The following is a 12481-nucleotide window of genomic DNA, read 5'->3' as shown; positions in this document are numbered from 1 at the left end:
TATTCCTCTAAACCTTTCCTAAACCCAAACCCACTCAGATGCCTTTTAAATGTTGTAATTGTACCAGCCTTCATCTGGCAGTGAATTCTATATACACACCACCCTTTGTGTGAAGTTGCCCCTTATGTCCCTTTTAAATCTTACCACTCTCACCTTTAACCAATGCCCTCTAGTTTTACACTTCCTATCCTGAGGAAAAGACCTTGGCTATTCATCCTATCCATGGCCCTTGTCGTTTTATAAACTTCTTTAAAAGGTCACCCCTCAGCCTCCGACACTCTAGGGAAAATAGCCTCAGCCTATTCAACCTCTCCCTATAGCTCAAGCCCTCCAACTCTGGCAATATCCTTGTATACCTTCTCCTTCAAGTTTCACAACATCCTTTCTATAGGAGGGAGACCAGAATTACTTATAGTATTCTAAAAGTGGCCTAACCAATGTCCTGTACAGGGGCAAACATTACCTCCTAAGGTCAAGGTATAAACATCACCCACTGTTCAAGGTACTAAACATCTTCACAACCCTGTCTATCTGTAACTCAAGGAATTATGAACCTGCATGCCAAGGTCTCTTTGTTCAATAACATTCCTCAGGACCTCACCTTAAGTGTATAAGTCCTGCCCTGATTTGCCTTTCCAAAATGCAGCATCTCACATTTATCTAAATTAAACACCATCTGCCACTTGTTGGCTCACTGGCCCATCTGATCAAGATCATTTTTGTACTGAGGTATCCTTCTTCACTATTCTCTACATCAATTTTGATGTCATCTGCAAACTTATTAACCATACCTATCTTCACATCCAGATTATTTGTACAAGTGAGCTGCAAAATACGTTCTATAAAACTTCAGCATTTGATGCTAAAGGCACAATCATTTTGAACTTCTGGGAACCAGTTTTTTTAGTCATTTAATGTGTGGGGAATCTTTGTCTTGATCTTAGATGACATGAGACATTGGTCTGGACAAGTTCATGTACATTATTGGGGTGGTCACTGAACAGTGATAAGTGCTAATCACTCTTTACAAGTAGACTACATAGCACATTGAGCTCCAGCATGCCATGTCTCCTCAGAACTTTATTCTTCAAAAAAAAAATGGAGAGAAAGCAGAATTTGATTTTTAAGAAGTTGCAATTTTTAATTCACAGTCAAGGAAAAAAAGTCATAGCTAGAAACAAATATTGAGCTGTTAGTGTTAGTATTTACCACCCATATCTTATCAATATTTAAAATCTTGGCTTGCAAAGGTGAAAAATCCATACTCAAAATTTAAGACCCATCATCTTTTACATTTAATGAATCACCACAAATTAATGTTGCAACATCCAATATTCAAAGTTGATAAGAAATCATACTCAAATTAAAAGTGTGAATTCAGTTAGTTTTACACACAATGCAAGCTGAAAAATATCATTCCAAGCTGGGATAAGTTCATTCATTAAGCATCAACATTCTTATGGAACAGTTTAAAAAGCAATTAAAATGGGATTAAGTTTGGTGCCTTGCTTATATTCCATATATATCTTGGGTATTTTTTCTCACTATTGAAAGAACTGTAGATAGTTTCATAGCCTTCTGCTTGGCAATTTCCATTAGTGTATACAAGGCAAGTCCTGGATGGGAATAGCAACAAACCCTCTTGGAAATCTGAAAAAAGGTACAAACAAATCATTTTTATTTTAAAATATCTACATATATTGACAAAACATCCATTCAAAAAAGTTTGAAAAGTTTAGTTCATTAATGTTACAAAATCAAAAACATGTAGGTCACTTTAAGAGAGGCGCCTTTTCTGAGCTGAAATCGTGACAGCACATGGTCTGTGATTAGTTGACAGGTAGTGTGCCAAGAATTGATGATATGTACAATCAGCTTGGGGTTATGTTTTGAGGTTAAATTTAAATCCAGTTTCCTTAATCAATTAATTTAAATTATGGTCAAGATACCAAAATCAAATGGAATTTTATTATATTGGCATCAGACCAGTGAGGGTGTCTGATGGGGGTATAAAAAAGGCATTTTGAAAATTAGACAGAGCTAACTGCCCATTCAACTGAAGAGCCAACTGCCATCTGAAGAAATAAGCATCCTGCTCTCAAAACAAAATTCTCAGAAGGCATTTGCTAAAAAGGTACCAATAAATTTTATACAAAGACATTTGCAGAGAAAACAAACCAATAATCCTGGGAGAAGACTGCATAATTGGAATAAACATAACAGAAGAGACTGCATGAACTTTGATATTAAGTTGATTTAATGTTTACTAATTGTGTTGTTTGAACATTTTAATAGAGCTGGGGTCAGAGTGATTAGTTAAGAAAAATGTGGCTCAGGTTTTTTAATAGTTTTATTTAGTGTTCACTGTTAAAGTTAAATTTTTTTATCTTTAAATGTTGGAAATCAGAAATTTTATTTCACACTCTCACTATTAGCAGATTACAAGGAGAGGTGAGCTTTTTGGGTGTTTTGGTTTTAATTAGCAGAGGGGGTTTGACTCTGTCATAAGAAGAAGAAAAAATTCCTCCTTTCTCCATCTTCCAGGAATGTGACTGTCCAACATCAGAAAAGTCAGATCAAGTTGCTTTGATTCTAAAACTCCCTATCCAGATTATTAACAGCACACAGGGCAGCTTAGGATAGATGGGGAAACTGTAGGATCATTTGTACATGTAATGCTTAGTATTCACTTGGGTTCTGTAACTTAACACAGCATGGTCAAACAAACAATCAGTTTCAGAACTTATTTGTGAGCAGATTGATGATGCAAAACAGCCCTGAAGATTAGGAAGACCAATGTTTAATTCTCAACATGTATGGGCTGAATGCTCAAAAAAGGCAAATCAATACAAAAAACAGCACATAAGGACCTTCAGAAAAATAATGCAAGGAAAAATGTAATTGGTTGACTATAGTTCACTATTGTGCCACTTCAAACGGCCCTCTGAACAAAATGATCCAATTTTAAATGAATACTAATAAAATCACATGTTTCTTGAATGTGTCTAGTCTAATTCATGCATACAATACCTTAAATAGATATGTCCAAATTCCTTTGGAAAATGGTCAGATTTAAAAAGAACAAATTTGTTGTTAGAATCAGCAAAAGTAATGCTTTTGTAACCTTGTCTGATGACTTTAATTTAAATCACTTAACTAACTTGTGGAAATCACGTTTCATAATTTTACCTCATTATACCATTTAATAACCATTTGGAGGCTTTGGGGATTGCAGCAACATGGGCAATGAAAGTTATGGAAGAAATGAACAAGAGCTTAGTGAGACCTCACCCAACGTTGGTAGGATTTCCCTGCATCTTATGCTTTGGCTGAATACCAAGGCAAGTTTCTCACAAGGGACCAGTGAGTTGCCAATTAAGATATTTATAATTTGCCTTAAGAGCCCAATTCACTTCATTAAATGTTCAGCTTCCCATCTTAATCACACCAATGTAAACACAATAGCATTGAGAAATTGAAACAATGGCCAAAGATATTATTGTTAGACTATTAATCCAAAATATTCTAGAAGATTTGTAGGTCAGGTTGTAGATGAGGTTGTTGACTTGCTCACTGAGCTGGTAAGTTTGTTAGCAGACATTTTGTTGCCATTCTAGGTAACATCAGTGCGCCTCTGGTGAAGCACTGGTGTTCTGTCCCACTTGCTGTGCGTCTGGGTCTGACGGGGTTGGAGTCGTCATTTCGGTTGCTTGATGTTTGGTACATGGAGTCCAACTCTACATGCTTGTTAATGAAGTTCTGGGTTAAGTGCCTGACTTCCATGAATTCCCGTGCACGCCTGTTTTGGGCAACACATCCATCCTAGGACAAGCCAAATCAAATTGGTGTCCATGTGTATGGTCATGTCTCCTGGTGGTTAGTTGGTGTTAGTGTACTCTGGTGGCTAACTTCCTTCCTGTTGGCCCTGGGTAGTGCTTTCAGCAGACTTTACATGGCATTTTGTGTTTAATGTTGGTCCCATTCATTGTGCATACGGGATACTTGTCACCAGCTGTCGTAGTGTGGTAATTGGTTTGTGGGCTACCAATGATACCCAGGAGTCAGTAATCTGGTGGTCATTTTGGATAGGTCCTTAATGTACGGCAGCATAGCTGGTGTGTCCGGGTGTGTTGTGTCCTCCTGTTGTGGTCTGTCGTGTAGGTATTGGCAGATGATACTTCGAGTATCCATTGTTTCTGAAAATGTTGTGTAGGTGTTCTTCTTCTGCTTTGCATATCTCCAGGGTGCTGCAGTGCATTTTGGCTTGATGGACAAATATTCTGATGCAGCTCAGTTTATGGGTGATGGATGCTTGTTGTAGTTGTGCACTTAGTCTATGTGGGTACCCTTCCTGCATACGCTGGTCTGGGGTTCCTCATTGGCCTTGCATTAGTCCAGTATGTCCAGGAAGGGGAATTGGTTGTTGAGGAATTCTTCAGCAGAGTAGAGAGAGTTGTCCACTTGGTATTCATGGTTGGTACAGTTTGTATCCAAAGCTTTTTGCTATTTCCCTTTCATATTTGTGGAGGCAGTTGTGGGCTTTGTTAATCATTACCCATAGCATTCTGCAGCCATTTTGTTCCGCTACTTTCTGCACTTGTAGGGTGCCAAGAGGTGGCTTGTGTTTAGTAATCTGGTCATACTCATTTTGAGGCATTCATGCAGGAAGTGGAGATATTTACAGGTACCTCATTGTCAGCTGGTATTGGTTTCCCATCATCAGGCACATGTGAACAGGGTCCGCCAATATGTGTTCAAAGTATTCGAGAAGATTTGTAGCTCAGATTGTGGATGAGGTTGTTGACTTGCTCACCGAGCTGGTAAGTTTGTTTGCAGGAGTTTTGTCACCATGCTAGATGTCAGTGTGCCTGTGAAGTACTGTTCCGTCCTGCTTGCTAGTTGCATGTCTAGGCCTGCTGGAGTTGGTGTCATTTCCAGTTTTGCTGTTGGTTCGGTTTTAGTGGTTATATGGGGTCCAACTCTACCTGTTTGTTCATGGAGTTCCAGATTGAGTGCCAGGCTTGCAGGAATTCCCATACATGTCTGTTTGGCTTGTCCTAACAAGAACAAGGACCCCATACACACAACCAACAGGACCAACATTATATACAAAATACCACGTAAAGACTGTCAAAAGCACTCCATAGGGCAAACAGGAAGGAAGTTAGCCATAGTACACGAACACCAACTAGCCACCAAGAGACATGACCCGCTATCACTTGTATCCATACACATGGACAATGTAAGACACCAATTAGATTGGGATAACACATCCATCAGAGGACAAGCCAAACAGAGGCATGCACTGAAATTCCACAAAACGTCTAAACAAACTTGCCAGCTCAGCAAGCAAGACAGCAATGTCATTAATCCAAAAAAAATCAGCTAATGTGCAGGCAACTCTGGTTTGAATTCCACCACAACAGATTGTCAAATTAGAATTTAATAAAAATATCTGGAATTAATAATCTAACCATGACCACAAAACAATTGTCTATTGTCAGAATCCCATTTGGTTCACCAATTTCTTTCAAAGAAGGAAATCTGCCATCCTCACCGTCTGGCCTACATCACTCTCATCATAATTATGTAGTTGAATGTCAACTGCCCTCTGAAACAGCCTGGCAAGTCAGTCAGTTGTATCAATTGCTACAAAAGTCTCAAATTGTATGGACAGACCAGCTGGCATCAACAATAGGAAAAACAGCCACCTCAATCCTGCAAAGTCTCTTTAACATTGGGGGTCTAGTGCCAAAATTGGAGAGCTCACAGGCTAGTCAAGGAACAGCCTGACAGTCATTCTCAAGGAATCATTCCTTACAGAATGTCCCAGACACCAACATCCACCCTCAGTCTATCCTGTCCCACCAACAAAACAGATCCAAGGCAGCACAGTATTTATAGTTGGAAGGGCATTGCCCTGGGACGACTCAACACTGATTCTGGAACCCAGTGAAGCCTCATGGCATCAGGTTAAACATGGGCAAGGAAACCTCCTGCCAATTACTATATACCATCCTCCCTCAGTTGATGAACCAGTCCTCCTCCCTGTTCAATAACAGAGGAAACAGGAGGTGACAAGGGCACAAAAGATGCTTTTGTGGTGGACTTTGAAATCCCTCAAGAGTGGCTAGGTAGCATGACAATGAGTTGGTTGCATCGTAAAGGACATAGCTGTTAGACTGGGTGTGTAGCAGGTAGTGAGGGAACCAAGAGCACAAAGCATACTGGACCTCATCCTCTCCGATCTGCCTGCCACAGTTGTATCCGAGAATGCTTTCAAGCACTGCAAACCTATTTTTACTTACTCATTGTCCCCATTATCACTTTTTTCTCTTCCTGGCATATTATCATCCTAACCTGTCTGTCTTACTTTCTCTCTGGGCACACATTTCTCTCCGCCGCACCCCCCCCCCCCCCAAGAGAAGTGCCAAACATCAGATAATCAACCACCTACATGGATTCTTTGTTCTCTAGGTTGTTTTACATCGAGAATGAGAGACATATTAAGAAAGGTGAAAGTGGATGAGGCAGCTGTGACTTTTGGTATAAGTGGGAGGCATCCAAAACAAGTGAGCAGTCAGTGCAGAAGGCATTCAGGGTGTTAAGGGTTAACTTGGGTGACAGAGTATGGGAAGCTATTGCAAGCAATAGCAAGTGTGGTAGAGCATGAGCCTTTGGGATGTGAGTACAGTAGCAGAAAAGAGATATTGGAGAGAAGGTAGTAACACTTATACTGGAGGAATGGAGGTAGTCAGTAAAAAAGAAAAAGGGACATCCCATGTTTGCGATATCTAACTGGCAGAACCTCTGGCAGGATCCTGCTTGCAACAAAGGCTGTTGATGCCTCTGCATGTCTGCCACATCTGCGGGAGGTGTCAGGAACTAAGCAGAGCAACTCGATTGACAGTGCTTGTATGGGTGCACAATTGGCTTTTAAAAATGGTGTACACACAAGGGATACTGATCAATTCTGGGTGACCCCAACAATGGCACATTGTTCTGGGAATGGTATGTTAAGATGGGGATAGAGTCAGACAAAATGTGACTGAAGGGGTGGGATAGGTATTGAGTTTGATAGGATCAGAGAAAACTTACTCAGCTTTGTGCCACAATTCCCTCCTAAAAGCTTGATACAATTCACACTTACTGAAAAGAATCCAAAGTTCAGCCCATTCATTTCAGTTCTAGTGGAAGAGTACTTAACGTTCTCTAGTTCCTCTCAAAGTTCACCTCCATCACTGGTAATATTCTGCACTACTTTCTGGAACAAAATGCGATTGACGACTCATTCTTGAGCAACATTTTCAACACTAAGTTTATGCTAGAGCTAAATAATACTTATTGTGCACCTAACAAATAAGGGTGCTATTATCCAAAAAGCATTCTGATAGTAATAGGAACAAACAGAGGAATTTAATGGCCTTGCCTGAACGAGTTTGGTGGGACATTTAATCAGGCAGTCAATGGGGTCCCTGCTACCTTACCATTTCCACTCTAGGTTTAAGGCAGGAAAATTTAAGATTGTAGGGGCAATAGTTTTAGTGACAAATATGAAACTAGACTCAATCACAGAAGCCCGTTCTCAACAGATGAACATGCAGCTAATGGGTTACCACAATCACTATTTTAGCTTTGGTACTCAAACAATCCTGATATGAAATGTCCTTAGAGTCATTTTATGGTGCAGGCGTCAATTGCACAAAGATGGAATACTGACTAGCATCAAAAAAGTTCGGAAAATAGTTAAAGCAGTTTTCCTTTTCACAGTGGACCATTTTTAGCCAGATTGTCATAATGCATTATGACGTTTACTCTGAATGAATCACTGGAAATAATGGAGCCAATGTCAAAAAACACAGCTGCTGGAAACAGTTGTTGTTCAATATTGTAATCTTTAATACCACAAGCAACATTATGCTTTTCTGCATTTTGCCTGTTTACAATCAACCCTAGATTTCACACAACTAACAGATTATGATTTACAATTACATTCTAAATTCCTCATCCTCTTGAATTATTATACGTTAATATTATTATGATTAACAGAACATACCCCTCTTGGTAAGAAATATGGTGCATCCGTTTCCACGACAATCCTCTCTATTGGGATTCTTCTTACTGCTTCCCTGGCCATAACAGCAGTTGGGTAAGTTAACAGGGCTGTGAATCCAACTGACAAGTTAGAAAATTCCTGTAGAAATGGTTCAATCACTTCATATCGACCTGTAAAGCAATGCCTGCAGAGTGAAAGATCAAAATCCAAATCAATTAAAATATGCATGTTCTTTTGGTTTTATTAAGCACTTACTGACAGGAAGCCAGTCAGTTCACTCTTGTATCTTCTAGAAACCAGCAATATTGACACTTGGGGACAGATGGCCAAATTACACCTGTGAAGGAGTAAAATAAAAAATCAATTGGTTCTGATCAATCTCAATGACTTTATTAGGATTTTCACTTTCTTGTAATATCAAGAAATCTTTCAGTGTTGCTGTTTAGTCAGGTGATCCCAGGTCCAGAGTGTTGTTCCTCAAATAAAAACAAGTGCTACTGGAATTACTCAGCTGAAAAAGAACAGAAGGTTTGAGATTAGGTGGATGATAGTACTGAGTCAAATGTGTGGTGCTGGACAAGCACAGCAGGTCAGGCAACATCTGAGTCGTCGGAGAATCGACATTTCGGACATAAGCCCTTCATCAGGAAGGAGGATATAGTACAGATTAGGTGCAAAAGGTGCTCCAAGTGATCCATACGGATAGAAATGTTTCAAGAAACAGTAAATGGTAGAATCATGAACACTACCAGACAAAAAAGAAAAACTATCATGAAAACTGGAAGAGAGAAATGTGGCTGGGTTTACAGTCTGAAATTGCTGAAACCAAAACCAAGATGATGTAAATGACCCAAGTGAAAGGAGAGTTGTGGTCCCTTGAGCTTGCTTTGGTGCTGCTGCAACCCAAACTCACCTATGGTATGTTGTATAGGCATACCAGCTCATTCTGGTGTTGGAGCTGCTGTGTATGATAGAGGATGACTGCGGAGATAACCTTGAAGGTTTAGGAAACTACTGAGTTGAATGTGGTAGATATAAATCGTTTCCTGATCTAACTAGAGAAGTATTTTGTAGTTGCCAAGATGATATGTACTGCATGTTAGCAAATAGTTTGGATTACATTGATAGATGATAGAACATTGGTAGAAGCTAGAAGGATCAATTATTAGGTCTCATTCCTTCAAGATCCTAAGCTGTTCTGCCCACAGACCATAGGTCATCATAGCAGGTAGTGCTTATGCCAATCAATATTAATCCTTTCATACCCATATACATATCCCCACAAGCTACATTTTTCATATTAGATGTGTATCTAATAGTTAATTTATCCCAGCTCCCTCAAGTCCAGACTTAAACACAAATGTCTGGAAGTTCTTGTTTCCCTGGAATGTCCTCCTCTGATCTGGAAGATTGTTTTCTGGCTGTATGATTGTCTCGGAGTCTGACAGTAAGAGGTCTGTAGGTCCCTTTAATCGGAAGGATGTTTTGACCTTTGGATTTCCTTTGCAGAGAATGTCCTCACTACTGAAACAAGCAATTGTTTCTTTACAGTATTCAGAATCTCCAAAGTCAAGAGCCGATTATTACTCTGCATTCCCACCTAGCTCCAATAACGTTTCAGTACCTTGCTTACTAAGAATCCATGAACCATAAAAATATTTACAAACTTCCTCAAAAGGCAGTGGAAATAGTGTTCCAAAGACTCCTGAACCTCTGAGAAAGAAAAAAAGTTATCTTAAATGGGCAACACTTATGCTTAAATAACGTTCCTAGTGTTGGATTCAGACAAGATGAAACTTTTTTCCACATCCACCTTATCAATACCCTTTGCGATCTTGAATATTTCAATTAAGTGACCACTTAATTTTCTAAATTCCAATGGATACAAGCCTACCATGTCCAACCTTTCTCATAAGGAAGTCTACTTTTCCAAGTAGAAGTTTCATGAATGTTTTGAATTGTTACCAATTGTTTCTTGCACAAGGAGACAAATACTGTGCATAGTACTCCCAGTGAGGCGAGTTCACTGGACAGCTGGTTTGCAGTGCAGCGACACCAACAGCATGCACGCAATTCCAGCACCACCTGCGATTACCATGAAGGATTCTCCTTTTCAACCTCTTCCCTTGCTGGAGAGGTGGTGACCCTCAGACATTGTCCTTTAGTCAGATAGGGCCATAGCAACTTTACTTGGCCCGGACAATCAAAGGCCAATCTCCCACCAATCAGTCCTGCTGTCAAGGAAAGGCAACCAGCATTCTTAAAAGATCCATCCCACACAGGCAATGTTTTTCTACAACCTCTACCATCAGGGAGAAGGTACAGAAATCTGAACACATGCACTAGCCAGTTTTGCAACAGTTTCTACCTTACTGTTAGAATACTGAATGGACTCAAACTCTTAACATTTGCCTTTACTGTTTTTGCTGCTGTTTACCTATTATTTACTTACCTATGCTACTTAACTCTGATTTGCCTGTATTACTCAAGACAAAGCTTTTCACTGTGCCTCGGTACATGTGACAATAAATTCAATTCAATACAGTACTCTAAATGTGGGCTTAGCAAAGCACGATATAAACTGAGCATAACTTCTCCACTTTAGTACTATTTTCCCTTTCAATAAGCAATTAACATGCTACTAGTTGTCCTAATTACTTGCTGTACATTAACATTTTGATTCATAGAATCATAGAATATTCTAATCCCTCTGCATCTCAGAACTGCAATTATTTAGATAATATTCATTTTTATTCTTCCTGCCAATCTCATTTTCCCTATATACCATTTGACTTTTTTTTAAAAAGTCTCCCACTCAAGGTTATTCTTTGTTGGAATGCATCTATTCTGTATGCATTCTGGAATATCCCTTAAAATGTTTGTCACTGCATTTCTATCCCTTAACAGATCTGCTCCTTCATTCAAGATACTTTGCTTTCATACATTCACAGTTCCCTTTTTAAAAAGTTTAAAAAAATACAAGTCTTGAAGCCACTTTTCTCCCTCAAACAGGATACAAAATTCAATCACATTGTGGTCACTGCTACCTAGGAGAACCCTTAGTATGAAATCATATACACCCAAGAGATTAGAGCTGAAAATGTGTTGCTGGAAAAGCGCAGCTCAGGCAGCATCCAAGGAGCAGGAGAATTGACGTTTTGGGCATGAGCCCTTCTTCAGGATTTTTACACCCAAGAGATTATGCCACTATCTGCTTATGGACACAGGGAAAGATAAGGAAATGGGTGCATTTTAAAATTCACAATCCATTGGCAAAAATGTATTCTGCTTGCGACTTTAAAATACTTTAATTTTGCAATACAAGTCAATCATTCTGGAGGGATTTCCTGACATTTTGTGGCTAAAATGAAGCATTCCTGACATCTTGTGTTAACAAGGTGAGAAGCTGTTTGTGGCTTTAATAAATTATGCCGAGACATCTGGTTTTACGAGAGATTATACAAATATTGCCTGTTTTCTTTCGAAGATAGACCTGATCAAATTCTTTAAGATATTACACAGGAAAAGGCAGGGCAGATAAAGATTAACTACTTCCACAGGTCAGATGGGTATTGTAGAACTAAGGTGTAGAGTCAGAGTAGTGCCAGACTATTCAGCAGAGATGTTAGGAAGCATTTCTATACATTAATAGTGATAGATATTTGTAACACTTTCACAAACTGCAATGGATCCTTGATCAGTTATTAATTTTAAATTTGAGATACTCAAGTATTTGTTAAGATATTAAGGGATAGAGGCCAAAGACAGGTATGTAGAGTTAGTCCACAAATCAGCTGTGATCTCACTGAATGGCAGAATAGGCTCGCCATCTCCTGCAACCGACTAAACAGTCATTTACTACAAACCCACAGCTACCTGGACTATACCTCCTCCCATCCTACCTCTTGTAAAAATGCCATCCCCTATTCCCAATTCCTCTGCCTCCTCCACATCTGCTCCCAGGAGGACCAATTCCACCACAGAACATCCCTGATGGCCTCCTCCTTCCAAGACCACGGTCAACATTACCCTCTAGCACACCACCTCCACCCTTGAACCCCACCCCCTCCAATCACAACAAGGACAGAACCTCCCCAGGTCTCACCTTCCACCCCACCAACCTCCGTATACACCACATCATTGTCCGCCATCTGCAAACAAACCCCGCCACTAGGGATATATTTCCCTCCCCACTCCTATCTGATTTCTGGAGACATCATTCCCTCCACGACACCTTAATCAGATCCACCCCCCCACACCGGCTCCTTCCCCTGCTACTGCAGGAGGTGCAAAGCCTGCACCCCCACTCACCTCCATCCAAGGTCACAAAGGATCTTTTCACATCCAACAGAAATTTACCTGTACTTCCATGCACGTTATCTACTGTATCTGTTGCACCCAAGATGGTCTCTTCTACATCGGGGA

At 39.9% G+C, this 12481-nt stretch overlaps 1 protein-coding gene across 1 annotated transcript in view; it reads right to left on the bottom strand.

Moving 5' to 3' along the window:
- Positions 1–1463: 1463 nt before the first annotated feature.
- Positions 1464–12481, bottom strand: part of tatdn2 (TatD DNase domain containing 2) — a 31198-nt gene continuing 20180 nt past the window's right edge. The window contains exons 6-7 of the mRNA XM_060835041.1: positions 8057–8240; positions 1464–1650 (exon numbers count right to left, since the gene is read on the bottom strand). Coding sequence (XP_060691024.1) covers positions 1510–1650; positions 8057–8240 — 325 coding nt within the window. The 3' untranslated portion in view covers positions 1464–1509. The remainder of the gene's footprint in view (positions 1651–8056; positions 8241–12481) is intronic.

Source organism: Hemiscyllium ocellatum, chromosome 14 (genome assembly GCF_020745735.1).
Source record: "Hemiscyllium ocellatum isolate sHemOce1 chromosome 14, sHemOce1.pat.X.cur, whole genome shotgun sequence".
Classification (NCBI taxonomy): Eukaryota; Metazoa; Chordata; class Chondrichthyes; order Orectolobiformes; family Hemiscylliidae; genus Hemiscyllium; species Hemiscyllium ocellatum.
Note: the sequence above shows the minus strand (reverse complement) of the source record. Positions and strands in the feature narration are given on the sequence as shown.